The sequence below is a fragment of the Mastigoproctus giganteus genome, chromosome 9 (assembly GCF_048544385.1).
Source record: "Mastigoproctus giganteus isolate SK-2022 chromosome 9, ASM4854438v1, whole genome shotgun sequence".
Taxonomy (NCBI): Eukaryota; Metazoa; Arthropoda; class Arachnida; order Uropygi; family Thelyphonidae; genus Mastigoproctus; species Mastigoproctus giganteus.
Window position 1 is genome coordinate 123,414,952 of NC_143583.1, and position 19,547 is coordinate 123,434,498.

The 19,547-nt window shown below is 36.9% G+C and overlaps 1 protein-coding gene across 4 annotated transcripts in view; it reads left to right on the forward strand.

The window, feature by feature from the left end:
- The window catches only part of SWIP (strumpellin and WASH-interacting protein), a 496,362-nt gene that overhangs the window by 427,977 nt on the left and 48,838 nt on the right, over positions 1-19,547 (forward strand). For all 4 annotated transcript variants that reach the window (XM_090381778.1, XM_090381779.1, XM_090381782.1 and 1 more), the window contains 2 exons: positions 499-716; positions 6,720-6,803. In XM_090381778.1, coding sequence (XP_090237904.1) covers positions 499-716; positions 6,720-6,803 — 302 coding nt within the window. The remainder of the gene's footprint in view (positions 1-498; positions 717-6,719; positions 6,804-19,547) is intronic.

Genomic DNA, 19,547 nt, shown 5'->3' on the forward strand with positions numbered 1-19,547 from the left:
AGAACTTTTGAGGTATGTGCAAGTGTTACTTTGACCAATATTATTAGATAAATGCATATCGATATTACCCTTGTTCCCCCAAACTGGCAGTTTCCCTGAACTTTTAAGGTATCCTCAATAATACTGGCAAAAACTCTTGCACCACCTTTGTTTAAATTTATCCCCCATCTCTCTACAAAACAGATTCCTTCTACTTACAAGTGCGGGCCAAGCTGATAGAAATTTCCTCCCAAAATATCCCCACTCTCCTCCAAACCAGTCTGAACATATGCCGCAACCAATCAGCATCCCTTCACTATCCAACTCCAAACTCACATTACCAGCTTTTTATCTTCCTAATTTATCCCTTCTACTTTTATATGACTCATTTTTTTGATTCTACTTATATCTGAACATTACATATATCTGGAATTTTGTCTGCTTAGTTACTTGATGCATTTTAAGCACTTCACATGTTTCTTTTTATTAAATAAAAAATTTTATATATTATTTTTGCAGGTAATGCTCTAGGATTTGTAAGAATGATCCGGTCAGGAGGGTTACACTGCTGTAGCAATGCAATTTGTTTCCTTCCTGATCTTGATGACATAATTAGCTTTGAAGAATTATGCAAAGAAGAATGCCTGTCTGAAGAATGTGAAAGTGCCTCTGCAAAATTAGATGCTGTCATTAGTAATCTTAATAAAAATTTCTCTGAAGGCACAGAATACTTCAAGGTAATATAATATTCCAGTATCATTGTACAAATATGAGAAAATGCTTGAAGTTTTACTTTTAAATTAATGCTCTAGTTTGAAGAGGAGGAGAAGGGGAATCTGGAAATCTTTTAATATATCTGTTTTTCACTCTAATGCATTAAGGGCTTATGCCTCAAGCTGCGAAAGAGTTAGACTATGTGTATCTTAGTGCACTTGCATCATTTATACACAGCCAATTACAGATTAGCAAATTTGCAATAGATGTAACTTAAACGATGCCACTATTGCAAATTTGCTAACTTATAATTGGCTGTGTATAAATGATGCAAGTGCACTAAGATATATATCTGTTTTTCACTTATTTCCATTATCATTAATCATTCCACATTTTAAAAAAATATATTAAAATTACTTTATTTTGATATTTTTAAGTAGTTAAAAAAGTGGTGTGCATGTAGTTTAAGCCACAGAGAAAAAATTGTATTTAAATTTAATTGCAGAATTAATTTGTCTTTAATCAAAAATTTTTACTATCTATAACAAAACAATTAGTTTAATGTTACTTTCAATTTTCAACTGAACTAGTCTGTTGTTCTTTTACTTATTAATTTTAGAAAGTTAAAATTACAAATTATGAGTTATTCAAAATAAGTGTTAGGTGGGTTGGAAAACTGCTAGCTTGGGGGGGGGGATACACAGACAAAAGGTTAACAGTGGCCACAGGCAGAGGCAAAAGTGATTCTTGCACTGCTATTAGAATGAGCAGCAGCCTGGAAAGCAAAGGGCTGGAGATTTCCAGGACTGCTGGGAGTCATAGTGGAACAAGTAAATACATGGGCTGTGTTAGGGTGACTAAAAGTAGAAATAGGTGCATGTATACTTGCATCTACACCAATGCTAGGAGTGTAGTTCATAAATTTGATGAGCTTGAAGTGCTAGTGAAGACATCAAAGGCAGATATTGTTGGGATATCAGAGATGTGGTGTCACACAGACATAAGCAATGCAGAATTGGAATTTGGGGAGTACAATGTGTACAGAAAGGATAGACAGGACAGGAAGGGAGGAGGGGTTATGCTGTTAGTTAAAAAGCATATAAAATGTAAGGAAGTGCACCTAATTAATTTTGGTGGACAGTGCAATGTTGAGTCTGTTTGGTGTGACATAATCACTGGGAAAGCAAAAATGAGAGTAGGTGTGTGTTAGACCTATTGAATTTGATCAGTGTAATGAGCAATTGTGTAGAGAAATAAAGTGGGCCAGTAAATCAGAATGTCTTATAATGGGGGATTTTAACATTGACAATTGCAAAGTACTGCATATGGGTAGCAATAACTGAAAATAAACTTACCAACTGTGCGGTACTACACTCAGGGAAGTGGAAAGTGAAAAATATCTGGGAGTAATTGTGCAGTCAAATATGAATTTTGTTGAGCAGTGCAGACGGGCAGCCAGGGCAGGTCATGGAGTCTTGTCAATGATATATTGGAATTTTGCTAGCAGAGACAGGGAGGTGGTTATCCCATTATACAACAAGGCAATGGTCAGGCTACACCTAGAGTATTGTATACAGGTCTGGAGGCCTCATTTTAGGAAGGATGTAAAGTTGCTAGAATGAGTACAAAGAATGGCAACAAGATTGATGAGGGGAACAAAGGGGGTGCTCTTACTAAGAAAGGCTGAAGTTCTGCAAATTGCAGAGCCTGGAGAGAGTAGGCACCTGCGAGGTGATCTGATTGAGGTGTATAAGGCCTTGAATGGGTTGAGCAAGCTGAATGCTGATGGGATTCTTCCTCTTGCTCAGACTAAGAACCTGAGGAGGCATAGTTTTAAATTGAGGAAAGATGGTTGTAGAATAGATGTGTAGAAATTTGCCTTTAGCCAGTGGGTAGTTGATTGGTGGAACAGACTTCCATCTTTTGTTATGGAAGGTGATAGCCAAAATAAATTTAAGGCTGAGCTGGACAGGCATTTGGAACGAATGGAGGGATTAAAATGGGAGGGTTTGTTGGTTTTTTTTGTTTTTTTTTTGGCTGATGCTGCATAAGTTGCTTTCTTGCATCATATGCCTCTACCAATGCTAAGCCAACAAATCTAGGAAGTTATTTTAATGAGAAAAAGTCAAAATAGAAGTAAACTGTTAAAACTTACACTATTGCGAAACATTTTACTTCTATATCAGCTGATTTTATTTTGGATTTATGAGAATATGTATGTGTAAAAAATAACAGATGTAAGAACTTTTGCCAGTGATATCAGAGCAAAAAAAAAAAAAAGAAAGTTCAACATGTAATACAGATTATGCTACAGAATTTCTGAAATATTTTTTCTTTTGTACCCTCCCCACAAAAACAGAGTAAGGTCACGGGAACTTTGGGGCCAATCCATGAAATCATTCCACCGAATCCATTTAGTCTTTGTCATAGATCATTGTTCTAACTTATAACTTATCTAACTTGTCACAGCGCCAGTACAAGGTACACTAGCTCTGTGACAGTTTGCTCCTCAAAGACCAGCCTGTACAGCTTTGTTTTGCAAGAGCACAAAAAAAAAGTGTACCTTCAGGCTGCCTCTTATGTGTTCAACAATGAATCTCGAATTTTTTGTGAACCAAATTCTATGCGAAGATTTCTGTCAAGCTATCTTATAAGTTGCAATAACAAGTTTACTGTACTTATTTATTCTTCAGTTAAGAGGCTTCTTGCAGTTATCTGTAGGTCCTCAGTGGGTTTGTCACTTGTATGCAGAGAGCTTTGCAGATACCATCAAGAATTTGTTTCTTCTTGTGTTTTTTTGGGGGTGGGGGGCAGTGCATCAAAAGCCTGTGGCTTCTTTGCACTATTTGGCTTATATTAATATTTGAAGGCATTTTTAAATGTAGCTGTTGTTTGCCAATTTGTAATTGGCCCAGAGGCAGGCCATACCGAGGGTGCAAAGGGTGCACTGCACCCGGGCACCAACATTCAAGGGGTGCCCGAAAACCTGAAACTTACATACGCATATTAAGAAAATTTTAAAGGGAGTCACCAAATTTCAATTAGTACCCAGGTGCCACATACCTTAGGAACACCCCTGAATTGGCCCATGGAATTTTTGTCTTTATCACAGATACAATTTGTGATAACAACAACATGAATTAGCATACCACTTCTGTGTTATGACCAAAGCAGCCAATGTACTTAAATCCTTCAAAACAACCAAAGAACTATTCTATACCACTTCATGGAAAGGTGAATACAGAAGAATTTACACGTCGTCTAATGTGATTCATTTAACTTTGTGTTGGACCTTGATGATATTGGCTGGCTCTGACTTGTATTGAAGTGGACTTTTTTCATGTAAGACTTACAAGCCAAGTGTACAGTCTCATCATTAACACTTGGTCTGCTAGTGCTCCTACCCTTGTATGCACACTGAAGCTCTAAATTTTTGATACCAAAAATAAATGACATTCATGTTTGAAAACATTCTTTAGTTTCATCATCCTGGTCTTGGCACATTATAGCCTTAGTTGCTAATGCGCCAATAAAATCCAAACCAAACCAAATCAGTTTCATCTGTTACTGACACTAGATATATATACTGGAATTAAAGGATGTGTTTTTTTTTTAATTAGAGTACAGAAAATGCTTTTCCTGTTGGCATGCACTCATCTACAAGCTGTATACTGCACTTTAAATTCTTGGTATGATTTTTTGTATGAATTGGGAGAGTTTCTTAAGAGCTTCTTTGCACAGGTTCAAATCCTACCTGTTGATCTAGATATATGCTCATATACCACAACACATGTTAACTATATATCTTAATTGTGTAATGTTTCCCATTTTGTGCCAGGATCAAAAGAGCTTAGAACTCAAATATTCATCTATGTATTCCAAATAAAATGTTCTCATATTTAGAAAATTTAATATTAAACTGAAAATAGCCAAGAATTATTTATTAACAACAACAACAATAACTGGATAATTAAACACATATTTGATTTCCTATTTCAGTTCTAAAAATAGATGACTGCTGCAATGCAAATCAATATTTGCAAATGCACAAGTTAGTAATTTCAAGTAGGAAATCAAACTTTTGGTTTTAAGTTTATCATTTTATCCCTATAAAAAAAAAGTATTGCCAGCTATGTGGGAAAGAAAGTCAATAATATTTTGCTTTCAAGGATGATAACTAGAAAAAGCATGAGCAATGAAAATCGCTTTAAAAGTTACTATCCCTTTTTTCCTTTAGATTCTAAAGGTTATAAAGTAAAGCTTCCTCTTTTAACTGAAATTTAAAAAATAACTTGACCAGGTCACAGAAGGAAAAATCTTCTATATTTGGTCTGCATCATTTCTGAGAGCAAATTGCACCTCTAGTTCTTTAGGACTCTAAGAATGCTTGATACTTCTCAAATCAATAATCTTTTATTGTTTTATGTTTTGCCCTTTTGTGAGTATGCAAATTGGGTGTCCCCATTCAGAGCAAGCATACCTCACTCCAGAAAAGCACTCAAGTCCAAATACTGTGGACAGTGCAGAATGACATGGAGACTGGTCTCTAGCTCTCTACAAGAGCATAAATCTGAATCAGCCAAGCCCAGCTGAAACAGCCTGGACCTCAAGCCATGTCCAGTTAGGATGCAGCAAGCTGACAGCCCAAACTGCAACCATGGCTGAAGCCTCTGGTCAGCAGAGGTTTGTTTTGAAACTGCAGGGAATGTTGCCATCTATTAATTGTTTACAAATAATTATTTGTAAATTATTATTATTATTTTTTTTTTTTGCATTTTTTTTATGATTTTTTGAGTTACAATTTTTTTATGAAAGTATGATTTTATTCCTGACAATAATCTTGCTATATTTCTGAGCTGTAAAATAAAATATAAAAAAATTAATGTTTAAAACCATTTATATTCATAGTTTTTCAATTTTTATGAACTTCCAAATTCCTTGGAAAAAACTCAGCCAGGTAACTGTACTATCTTGAAAGGGTTAATATTAAACTGTAAATCAAGCTTTTGCCTAAATTTAAGTGTGAGTGAGTGAGTGAGAGAGAGAGAGAGAGAGAGAGAGAGAGAGAGAGAGAGAGAGAGAGAGAGAGAGAGAGAGAGAGAGAGAGAGATTATATAAGTTGGAACTTTCTCTTGTGTAATTTTAAACCTCAGTTATTCATCAACTTTTTGTAATTAGCCTTAATTGTAAACATTAGACAATACTGGTGATATTTGCACATAATGACTTGGGTTTTTTTCTTTTCTTTTTTTCATTATTTCAGTTAGGCATTTGATGAATTTTTTTTTGAACATAACTGAAATATATACAGTGCTTCCATTAAAAGACACTGGTGTCTATCTCAATTTAAAGGCATCACTGTCTATTTTTAGATTTCGGCTATTGTCGTCCAGACTTTTTTGTCATATTTGGCCTAAGATTTTGAATTTGAAATTAGTCTAAGTGTTATCTTTTAGATTTTAGGATTTCTAAATGAAATCCTAAAATCTAAAAGATAACAGAAACTACTTTTTTCTCAGTGGGAAAGTTGTTTCCTGTTCTCAGCTTATTCTGATATTCAGCTTATTCTATCATACTTCTGGATAAAACATAAATCAATTTTATTTGAAGAAAACAAAAAATACCATGATTGTGCGAGATGTTCCCTGCTCGGTACTGTGTGTATATTGAGCTGTGCCCGTAAAACAACTATGAGAGTAGTTATGTAGCCATTGTGATTTTTTTATTATTATTTTTTTTAAACCTTAAAATAAAGTCAGTTTGCAACATTTTAAAAGCACCAATGACATTTTCAGAATAAATTGAGGATTGGGAACAACTTTTCTGTTCAGTAAAAAGCAGTTTATTGGCAAATATTTTAATTTATAAATCGTAAAATCATTTAATGAAATAGCCTAAACCTATAAATAAGCACAATAGCCCCCAGTGCATTTTTAATTGAAACATCCTGTATACTATAAATATATAATTATTTGTTATCTTTGATATGCCATCAAATGAGTAAGAAAAATTACTTTTTCATATAGCTCTTGGTTGATGTGTTTGCTTCAGCATTCAGAGATCCTAAAAACATCCATTTACGAAACTTTTTTGTTATAGTCCCTCCCTTGGTGAGTGCAAATTTATGTATTCTTCTTTGAAAATATAATATATTAACTTACTTTTCTTTTTATGATAATAATAATAATAATAATGCAATCTTTATTGAAGCAGGAACAATTTTTAAAATATAGGAACTAAGTATGTAAAGACTGGTCAGTTCCCTGACAACAATATAGTGGGGTTGCAATCAGTATCAATATACAGAGGTTATCCAGTATTGTAGCAATAGATATATAAATGTATGAAACTCACTGAGCACACAATTTCCTATAGCTCAGATACATAGAATTGCTTTCAATGCATTAAAGTCCTATTCCTATTTGCTCACACACATTTTTCAGGTAGTAGTAGTAGTAGTGGCATGTGATGCAAGAAAGCAAGTGTATGAGCTTATGCAGCATCAGCCAAAAAAAAAAAAAAAATAATAAAAAATAAAAAATAACACCATTCCCTCCAAATGCATGTTCAGTTCCTCCTTAAATTTATTCAACCTATCAACTTCCACAACATCAGATGGAAGTTTGTTCCAGCAATTAACCACCCACTGGCTAAAGGCAAATTTCCGCACATCTATTCTACATGTCTTTTCTTAATTTGAATTTATGCCCCCTTAGGTTTGTAATCTGAACAAGTGGAAGGATCCCATCAGAATTCAGCGTACTCAACCCATTCAAGGCCTTATACACCTCAATCAGATCACCGTGCAGGTGCCTAGTCTCCAGCCACTGCAATTTGCAGAACTTAAGCCTCTCTTGGTAAGAGGATCCCTTCATTCCCCTCACCAATCTTGTTGCCCTTCTCTGTACATGCTCAAGCAAATCGACATCCTTCCTAAAATGAAGCCTCCAAACCTGTACGCAGTACTCAAGGCATGGCCTGACCATTGCCTTATACAGAGGGACAATCACCTCCTTTTCCCTGCTAGAAAAATTCCTATATATCATTGACAAAACCCCATGACCTGCCCTGGCAGCCTGCCTGCATTGCTCAGAAAACTTCATATCTGACTGCACAATTACTCCCAGGTCTTTTTCATTTTCTACCACCTTAAGTGTAGTACCACACAGTTGGTACTTTTCTCTCGGGTTACTTCTACCCATATGCAGTACTTTGCATTTGTCAAGGTTAAACTTCAGTTGCCACTTCTTAGCCCATCTGCCCAAATTATCTAGATCCTGTTGCAGTAGCACACTGCCGTTACTGTCATTAACAACCCTGCCAACCTTTTATTATCTGCAAACTTCAACACTAAGCCTGATATACCTTCATCAATATCATTGATAAATATACAAAACAACAGTGGACCCAACACCGAACCCTGTGGGACTCCACTAATAACATTAGTCCACGAAGAGCAGCACCCATTGATTACCACCCTCTGTCTTCTCCCACTTAACCATCCTTTTATCCATTTTAGCAACTTACCCTTAATACCATTCTGCTCCAATTTGTACAGTAGTCTTCCATGCCCTACAGTGTCAAAAGCTTTCCTGAAATCCAAATATATGATATCAAAATTATTTTTTGCATCCAGTTCCTTTGTAACCACATCATAATAACCAATCAAATTTGTCAGACAAGACTTTCCCTTAACAAACTCATGCTGTGTCTGAATTATTGCTGCAGATGATCCTGCAATGCTAGATGATCCTGCAATGCATCTTTAACCAGTGACTCCATTATTTTACCCAGAACAGAAGTTAAACTAACTGGTCTGTAATTACTCGTGTCACCCTTCAATCCCCCTTTGTGAATTGGGTTTTAATGTGTCAGTCTTTGTGAATCAGTTAATCCATGCTCTTTCCGGTTAATCCATGTCATTCTCCATTTTCACAGAGTGCTAGCCTTGATGCACATTGTTGAAACTTGCAGGATATTGACATCATTTAAATTTTCACCTGACACTAATTATGGTTTGTGAGCAACATCACTTGAGTAGAAAAAAAATCTAGAGGCATTTTTTGAGTAGCCCTTGCAATTTGATAATAAGATTAGACTCACCACCTGAGATTAGCTGACTCATCATAGTTTACCACATAGTCATAGTTGTGGGCATTATCTCTCCTGCTATTAGGTGACTAGTTCTAACACATGTCTTTTGATTGTACAATTTGTGTTCATAGTTATGTTTTTAATTACTTTAATTAAATTCTACATTAGTACACTGTGATTGCTGCTACTCAGTGGGTCTTTTACCTGCAGATTCTTAATGCATGAAGAATCACTGTTGATAACCAGATCAAGAGTACTGCTTCCTCTTGTTGCCTCTCTAACATGCTGCTATAGAACACAGTCACCCAAGAAATCCACAAAATTGTTGCTAGTTTGTGAGTGACCAACCCACAAATTTCAGTCAATATCTGGAGGCCGCCTCCGTAGCCAGGTGGGCAGGAGCAGCAGTGCGTAACACATGCTTCTTGATTAGACCAGGGTTCAAGCCCGTGACCATCAAATACGGAGGATGCGAAAAGGTTAGTGAATGACCACCGCATATCCCCGGAGCAATATGGCCTTACTTGCTAATGCTCCTAAAACCAAATAACAACAACAACAATATCTGGAAAGTTAAAATCCCCCATTATGATTTGATTTGCAGGCCCACTCTATTTCCCTGTATACACTGCTACTGTCAGTTTTGTTTTCTTAGTGATTATTATATCACACCAAACTGACTCAACATTGCACCCATCACAAAGTAAATTGGATACACTGCCTTAGATTTAATATTCTTATTAACTAAGAGCATAACCCCTCCACCTCTCCTGTGCTGTCTGTCCTTCCTGCATACATTGTACTCCCCCTATTCAAATTCAGTATCACTTATGTTTGAGTGACACCATGTCTCTGTTATTCCTACAATGTTACTGTATGGCTAGATATGAAGTGAAAGTAGGGTCTGGACAAACACCCTCAAGTGCTATGCTTCCAACAAAGAGTGTTGTTAGTTAAACTATAATAATATGCAAAACATTTGATGTCAGAATATCAAGCTGAAGTGTCCATCATGCAGGATCTCAACTTAGAAGTACGGAGAGATAAGTGAAAGTATAAGAAAGGAAGAAGTAATAATATATATACAATCAATATGATAATGATCATATTCATAGTATAATATATTTGTATATAAAACTAGTTGTACCCAGTGTAACATATGCCATCAGCATCATATCTTAAAGGTTATTAATTAAATATCAACACTTTATTTATTTATTCATAAATTTCATTATAAACACAATTAAAAATTTCATCCTTCTCAGATACAATACTTAATGAGTCCATTTATCTAACTCTTGAGAGACCAACATATAGTTGCCCGTGACGGAATATAAATTTTGGAAGGTATAAGCATATTCTTTCAAAAGTCTGTCTGTGTGACTTGTTGATTGAAAATGCTAAACGTATAGGAAACTGTCTTTTTTTGAATTTGAAAGGCATATTTGTATCAGATGGAATAAGAGGTATTTGCAGTATGAGAACAGCATCTAAGTTCAATCCATCTATTACGCGAGCCTCTACAATGTGTCTTTGTAGGTGTGTAATTATCAATCTTGTTCCATTGCAGAGTTCCCTTGATGGCATAAGATTCCGTAGTAGCATGATTACAGCACCTATTTTCAGTTTTAGCTCATGAAGAGGCATTCCTGTTGGCATTAAGCTGTTGAAAAATTCTTCAGGGTATGCCAGATGCTCACTTGGTTCATCACTTGCTACAGTATCCACACTTTGGTAAACAGTCATTTCTCCGGGAATATGGTCTAACACTTTGTTGTTCAGCTACAAAGAATCCTCATTTGTAACACTTAGTATTTCTCTGCCTTTGAGTTGCTGAACTGTAACAGTGTTGAAGTTAATGTCGCCATAGAGTTGTTCTACAGGGTCTTGTGTGTTTGAAAAACAGGCTGTAGACAAACTTACAGTTGCACCATTTTTTCCATCACCTACTCTAATAGCCAGCCTGAAAATTCCTTCTCGCTTGCTATTGTTTGCATATTATGTGTAAGTTTCAGTACATGGAATTGGGTCCATAGCCTATGTTTGGCAACTGTTAGAGATCTTGAGCCTCGTAGTATCATCGATAGGACTTGCCCAAAGTTTCCACCTAGTAGTATAACTTCCCCTCCAAAAGACTTGTCTAATCCTGTCAGATTGCTCAATAGTCTGTCTACTGCTTGGAAGGTGTGAATGTGAGTCATTGGTGCCTCGTCCCACACAATCAGTTTTGATTGTAGAAGTACCTTAGCTTCCTCTGTGTTTGGCTTTAAATTGCATGTTGAAGTTGCATTCAGAAGCAGAGGCATCTTGAACGTAGAGTGAGCAGTTCTACCTTCTGCTAACAGAGTTGCTGCAATACCTGTAGACGCAACAGGAGTAACACTATCTCCCTTGCCTCATATGCTGTGTAGTATAGCTGAGTAAAGAATTGTTTTTCCAGTTCCAGCCGGACCATCTAAAAAAACAACAGTTATGATTAGTGTTTGACTTATTGCATATGGTGTCAAGAATAATGTCAAATGCCATTTTTTTTTTTTTTTTTTTTTTGGTAGTTGTTGGCGCATCGGCTTCTGTGGCCATAATGCACCTCCCAAGGTTATTTCAGTACTTTGATCCAAGCCCGAGGCGGGATTCGAACCTGCGACCTTTGGGTTGCTAGGCAGGTACTTTACCCACCTGGCTAGCCCGGTCGGCTCAACAGCTGGTAGATGCACTTTTCAAAGCTCAGACCATAATTTTTCAACATTTCATTTATTTCTGCAAGAGCATAGAGAGGGCTAGTTCTTCACAATAACGTCTTATGAAATCTTCACTTGTGCCCTGCTTATGTCTTTCCCATAGTTCAGGTACATCTTCAGGTTCTTGAAATCCATATATCATTTCAAACAGTAACCATATATAACTTGGTGTACATGCCTCGAAAAGTGTGTCATGCCATATCCTGTCTCCTTTCAAAAGTCCATGTTCTCTTTAAAGCTTGCTGAAATGTTTCACAGAGTTGTCCATTAATTGTTCACAAATGCTCAGAACTTGTAACTCTTGTAAGAAGCATGTGTAGATAGTAGCAGTCACTGTCTTGAACACTTACAACAGGCATATATCCAATAACACCATATTCACCTTTCCATTTGCCTAATTTTTTCTCAAATACATAGTACTTTGATATCTCTGCGTAATTTAATAACATTACTTGCACATCTGTTCTGTTTAATTCAAACCATGCCTCAAGCATGGTCTTTGTAGACATTTCGCGCTTCAAGGCCTCCTCTTCTCTGCCCTCTTGGAAGATCACTTGCTGTTGATTAGGTAGGTGCACTGCCAATCTTATAATGGAGTGCGACTTCTGACATTGGAAACTCAATGACATGCCACATTGCTTCAGGTGCACTGACGTACCATCCAAGAAAGTTTGAATCTTGTCAAAGACCAAACTACCATCGGTACCTTCCCTCTTTAATCGTACAGATGCCACATCATGACCTTTAGAAAAGTAGTAGTAGTAGTAGTAGTAGTAGTGGCACTTGATGCAAGAAAGCAGTGTAGGAGCTTATGCAGCATCAGCCAAAAAAAAAAAAAAAAAAAAAATCACACCATACCCTCCAATTGCCTGTCCAGTTCCTCCTTAAATTTATTTAACCTATCAACTTCCACAACGACAGATGGAAGTTTGTTCCAGCAATTAACCACCCGCTGGCTAAAGGCAAATTTCTGCACATCTATTCTACATCTATCCTTTCTTAATTTGAACTTATGTCCCCGTAGGTTCGTATTCTGAACAAGTGGGAGGATCCCATCAGAATTCAGCGTGCTCAACCCATTCAAGGCCTTATAGACCTCAATCAGATCACCGCGCAGGTGCCTAGTCTCCAGCCACTGCAATTTGCAGAACTTAAGCCTCTCTTGGTAAGAGGATCCCTTCATTCCCCTCACCAATCGTGTTGCTCTTCTCTGTACACGCTCAAGCAAATCTACATCCTTCCTAAAATGAGGCCTCCAGACCTGTACGCAGTACTCAAGGCGTGGCCTGACCATTGCCTTATACAGAGGGACAATCACTTCCTTTTCCCTGCTAGCAAAATTCCTATATATCATTGACAAAACCCCATGACCTGCCCTAGCAGCCTGTCTACATTGCTCAGAAAACTTCATATCTGACTGCACAATTACTCCCAGGTCTTTTTCATTTTCTACCACCTTAAGTGTAGTACCACACAGTTAGTACGTTTCTCTGGGGTTACTTCTACCCATATGCAGTACTTTGCATTTGTCAAGGTTAAACTTCAGTTGCCACTTCTTAGCCCATCTGCCCAAATTATCTAGATCCTGTTGCAGTAGCACACTGCCATTACTGTCATTAACAACCCTGCCAACCTTCGTGTCATCTGCAAACTTCGACATTAAGCTTGATATACCTTCATCAATATCATTGATAAATATACAAAACAACAGTGGCCCCAACACCGAACCCTGTGGGACTCCACTAATAACATTAGTCCACGAAGAGCAGCACCCATTGATTACCACCCTCTGTCTTCTCCCACTTAACCATCCTTTTATCCATTGTAGCAACTTACCCTTAATACCATTCTGCTCCAATTTGTACAGTAGCCTTCCATGCGCAACAGTGTCAAAAGCTTTCCTGAAATCCAAGTATATGATATCAAAATTATTTTTTGCATCCAGTTCCTTTGTGACCACATCATAATAACCAATCAAATTTGTCAGACAAGACTTTCCCTTAACAAACCCATGCTGTGTCTGAATTATTGCTGCAGTCTTGTCTAGATGATCCTGCAATGCATCTTTAACCAGTGACTCCATTATTTTACCCGGAACAGAAGTTAAACTAACTGGTCTGTAATTATTCGTGTCACCCTTCGAACCTCCTTTGTGAATTGGGGATACATTTGCACATCTCCAGTCCGTGGGAACCTCCCCTGAATCCAAGGATGCTCTCATAATTATGGCTAAGGGTTTGCTTAGTTGCTTTGCCGCCTCCTTTAATATAACTGGATAGATCCCATCCGCCCCAGGTGCCTTTCTTATGTTTAACTTCAACAATTTCTCCTCCACTTTGCTCTCAGTTATTACAAAATCATTAAGCACACTGCTACAATTTGATAACCTTCTTCCATTTTCAAACTGTAATGATTCCTCACGTGTGAATGTAGATGCAAAATACTCATTCAGTTTGTTTGCTATCTGAGCAGGATCATCAACAGTCGAACCATCGATGTCAAGTGGACCAATCATATTCAGCCCCTTCCTTTTAGAGTTTATATAAGTAAAGAAATCCTTGCTGTTTTTCTTAGCATCTTTTGCCAAAGATTTCTCGTGATCCGCCTTTGCCTGCCGAACCTCCTTTGTGACCTGATTACAGACTAGCTTATATCTGCTACAGGCTTCTGCGTCGCCTGATAATTTATATGCATCCCATGCATTTTTCTTCTCTGTCACGAGTCTCATTAGTTCATTTGATAACCATTTAGGCCTAAACCTTGAACAATATTTCTTCATCGGTATGAAAAGTCTAGTAGCTTCCACGATTAATTCCTTGAATGCTTCCCACTTAGAATTTACTGTTTGTAACATCGTCAGTCGATCCCACTGTACAGAATTTAAAAACTGTCTGAGACCACTGTACTCCCCTTTACGGAAGCAAAAACCCTTTCCTTTACCCCTGACGGTAGTTACCTCTTTGAGTAAATCCCACTTCAGCACACTGTGATCACTGCCACCTAGTGGTTCCTTTATCTGCAAATTCTTAATACACGAATGATCACTGCTGATAACCAGATCAAGAGTATTACTTTCTCTGGTTGCCTCTCGAACATGCTGCTGCAGAAAACAATCATCCAATAAATCCACAAAAGTCTGACTAGTGTGTGAGTGACCAACCCACAAGTTCCAGTCAATATCTGGGAAGTTAAAATCCCCCATTATAAGACATTCTGATTTACTGGCCCACTCTATTTCTCCGTACAATTGTTCATTGTACTCATTCGAGTCATTAGGCCTATAACACACTCCTACTCTTATTTTTGCTTTTGCAGTGCTTATGTCACACCAAACTGACTCAACAGTGCACTGTCCATCTATATCAACTGGATGCACTTCTTTTGATTTTATGTTTTTCTTAATTAACAGCATAACACCTCCTCCCTTTCTGTCCTGTCTATCCTTTCTGTACACATTGTACTCCCCAAATTCCAGTTCTGCATTCCTTATATCTTTGTGACACCACGTCTCTGCTATCCCAACAATATCCGCCTTTGATGTCTTGACCAACACTTCAAATTCATCAAATTTATTTACTATACTTCTAGTATTTATAGAGGTACTTTATACTCTTCATGGAGGCACACACTTCCACATTAATGTGGGCATTGAATTTCTTCGAGAACCAAGGATTATAAGGTACAATCCATCTATTGTCCATGTCATACTTTCCTACTTTAACAGCAGATCCTTCTCTTCTCTTATATATCGGAAAGCCACTAACATTCTCTTCTGTTGTATCTATGAACTCTTTCGGAAATTCCTTACTGCATACACCTTCTTTCATGCATGGAGATTGTGCATTGAGTACAACGCAGATACCATATAGCATGCACTTTGTGACGATTTCAAACAACCCTGGATTTGTTTTTAAGCATGGTAGCGCTGCACTTTGATGTCAATGTCATCCTTTGTGCATATTTTAAAATCTGTAGACAGAGTGAGGAGTATGTGCGCATGTGGTAGTCCATGTGTCTGGAACTCTATCATGTAGATTAAGGCTATCACAGTGTCAAAAATATTCTGCTTGAGAATGTTGTCAAGCAGTTCTGCAAGTTTTATTTTGAACACCTGCACAGTTATGTCTGGTCTGTGTTTGGGTCGTTGCTTCCCTTCCATTACATTCACAATCTCAGGCCAGGCAGGATTGCAAGTAAATGTAACAAATACGTCAGGTCTCCCAAACTTTTGTACAGTTGCCATCACATCTTGATAGTTTTGTTGTATGTACCTTGGACTGCCTTGGAAAGTTGAAGACAGAATTATCATCTTCCCTGCTCTCAAGTTTTGGTTCTGAGCTCTTGCTTCTACTACATCCAATAGTCCATGATACATTTCCACTCGTAGATCTTTCTGATTATGGTGTAAATAGTTTAATCTAGATCCTTCAGTCATCTACAATGTGTTGGCGAAATAATTTCCGACTGCTAGGAGGCGCCTCCGTAGCCAGGTGGGCAGGAGCAGCAGTGCGTAGCACATGCTTCTTGATTAGACTGGGGTTCAAGTCCGTGACCACCAAATACGGAGGATACGGAAAGGTCAGGGAATGACCACCGCATATCCCGGAGCAATATGGCCTTAGTTGCTAATGCTCCTAAAAACCAAATAACAAACAAACAAAACAAACCACTGCTAGGAATTAGGCCAAAACCAGGTCTCAGCACAAGTCTTATAAGCAAAGGATTGTAACTGTGTTACTTTAATATGTTTTGCAGTTCTTCTTTCTTCTGCGTGTTGTAGTTCCTCATTCCAACCACCCTCTCCTCACAGGAATATCAACTGATACACCATAGGATCTCCATTCTTGTTTAGCTGTGATATAATTCTACAGCAGTCACCTATGGGATATATGCATATGTCTCTATTTGCAAGTGGTTCCCTGTCTTCTCCAACAAATATTGCAGCAACCTCTGTTTTGGATGTAGGTGCATTATATCGTCTCTTATCTAAGTCTGGGTCTTCCATAAATACCATGCACACATTCTATTGTTGGATTGGCCTGGATTATTTGATGCATTTGTTTATATGACCAGCAAATGGGTTAAATTGCCCCAGCATCTTGTCCAGTTGTTGCATTACTTCGGCCATAAACCCTTGGTTTGATTATTTTTCAGGCCATTTTGTAGTTGGTTGCTTCAGTAGAATTGAAAATATAAAATTGTTCATATGTCCATATCCTGGCTTATTGTATTCTAAAACAGTATGGACCATTTCCATGTGGTGATTTAATATCTGTGCCCATTGATGCGAATGCCAATGCTGAATTGTACCCTTGTATGTGTTCTCTGTAGTTATTTACTTCACATGTATCCCCTGTAAGCAGTTGTTGTTATAGAGTAGGTGTCTCAGACAGTGGGTCGAGTGAAACCTTTCCATCATGACAGCATTTAGTGTATTTATTCGATGTATTTAACTTGTGTCCCCAATATCTTGCATTGCAATACTCACAGTTGTAACACATATTTCCTATGTCATGCTCTTCCACATTAATTACAGCTTGTTGATTATTTGCATCCAGTATTTCTATTTGATTAGTCCTATGGTGTTTCGCCCGTCTTCTCATTTCCAATCTTGCTTCTCTTTCTTCAGTGTTTTCTGTCCATCTTTGTAGTCGTAGAGTCTTGTCTATTAGTCTATTAGATCTCTCCTCTAATTAACATTTATTCTACGGTTTCTCAAAGTTCTTACACACTGTTTAGCCATTTTTACACTTCTTAAAACTTAAATTGATTATGTTAATAAGTTCAGCTTTTTTCTTGAGTAAAGATAGATAAAATAAACAGTCAAAATAGCAGTTACCTTTCAGGCATAGCGTGCCTTTCTTCAGTCGAAAAACGTTAGTACAAAAATGAATAATGCCCGGTAAGGTGAACCATGTGAATTGTAAATATTTAATAAATAATGCATAGTTACTCTTAATGAATTCAAAATATAAATGCTGGAAAGAAAGTAAAGTAAACTATAATGGAACATCACAGCAAACTTTGAGGGGGATGACATCTGTGATAATCTATTAGCAGCTTTATGTTTTATATATTTGTCAATGCAATAGATAAAAATGAAAAACCAGGATTACAAAACTCTTATAAATATAGAATATGCATTGCAAAAATGTGGTTCTGATGTTATGGTCCACATATTAATATATTACTAGATATAATGTTAGAATGTATGCTGTGAACTAATTAATTACAAGTTAATTACTGAGTATATATGAGAAACAAGTTATTCAAAGATCATATAAATTACATATGGCCAAAATATGACTATATTGAATTTTTTAAAATTTAGTGGAATATTTAGAGAAATTAATTTAAAAATTTTTAAGATGGTGTATATACTGTATATAGCCAGAGCAGGTAGTGTGATGAACCACTGTACATCAGGTGTGATAAACCAGTGTACATGGGAGGGAAACATGATCACCAGTAAATGTTAAGGAAGGTAAAGAAAAAAATAGGAGCAATGATGCTAAATATGATGGATAAATAGCAGTATCCTGTTAAAAGTTTTTAATACTTAGGCATGCTGGAATCAAAGTCCATCCTCCAGTGAGAGCCACTTTCTACTAGCATACAGAAGTATGCTAGTAGAAAGAGTACTGGTTAAATAGTGTGAAGTATATGGAGAGGAGTCAACCTGAAGATTGGGGGTGAAAGAAAATAATTAAAAAATAGATAAGAAGAGAATGAAAGATAGAAAGAATACCAAACTGGTTCAGTATTCTCTATCCTTCATTCCAGCAAACTAATAGACAAACTTTTCTTCCAACAACCTGTTTATTAGATTGCTGGAAGAAAAGTTTGTAAAGTAAAAAATAAAAGTGCAGGGAAGAATTGCTGAATTGCTCAGGCAAGTTTGAATCACAAGTGCCCAGCCTACAAAAGAATGCCCCAGCTGAGAAAAAATTTAATATGAAATGGGAAGTTAATACCATATATGTGGTATACAGGCTGTATACCATATACGTGGTATACAGGCTGTATACCATATATATGGTATTAACAGTATTTTATTTTACTATTGTAACAGGAACAAATTGCAAAATGCACTAGATGAAGTAAATAAACATAGAACAAAATATTTGAATAGGCCAGAATGTGTTAAAGAATTTGATAAAAATATGTAAATGTATTCAGAATTAGAAATGCCAAGTAGTAAAGAATCATACAAGATAAATTTAGATTAGATTAGAAATAAGAATGTATAAAAAAGGGATATTCAAGAGATATATATTTCTACACTAATGTAGAAATGAAAATGTAGAAATTGAAACACCCAAGAGTTGGCTATAAGTGCACTGTTATGAATTGTGCCAAAATTGCTGAGTCAAATGTGTGTGTGTGTGTGTGTGTGTGTGTGTGTGTGTGTGTGTGTGTGTGTGTGTGTGTGTGTGTGTGTGTGTGTGTGTGTGTGTAAATAAATAAAATAACAATAACAGAAAAATATGTAGGGGGGAGGTAAAGAAGAAAAGGGTAATTTTGAAGCAACGTTCCTAAAATAATTTAGAAATTAAGCCAATTAAAAGAAATTTAGCAGCACCCCCTCGATGGCACCCGTTTCTGAATTATGAGAAATACTTAGTTCCCACTAAGGTGGAAACATAAACTAACAACATTATATGACCAAATAAACTGAAAATTAATAAAATAAAATAGACTGATCATTATGCCCCATCTCGACAGAGGACCATGAGGCCAGTAATAGTCAGGGAATCACTGCATTTCTAACACTAAACAAATCCATGCAACAACGGAATGATACTAAGATCAAACAGCCGATGCAATAGATTTGCATAGCGGTGGTCTTTATACAGCGAAAAATAATAAAACAGAAAGCCTAGTACTCTCATGGCCAAACCACACCACTGACAAAACAATAGATGACCTGAAAATGTATAGAAACAAATTAGGCTATAGATGGCGGTACGAACACAGTGTTAACACATCGTCACACTACCCCCATTTAAATCTGATCAAATT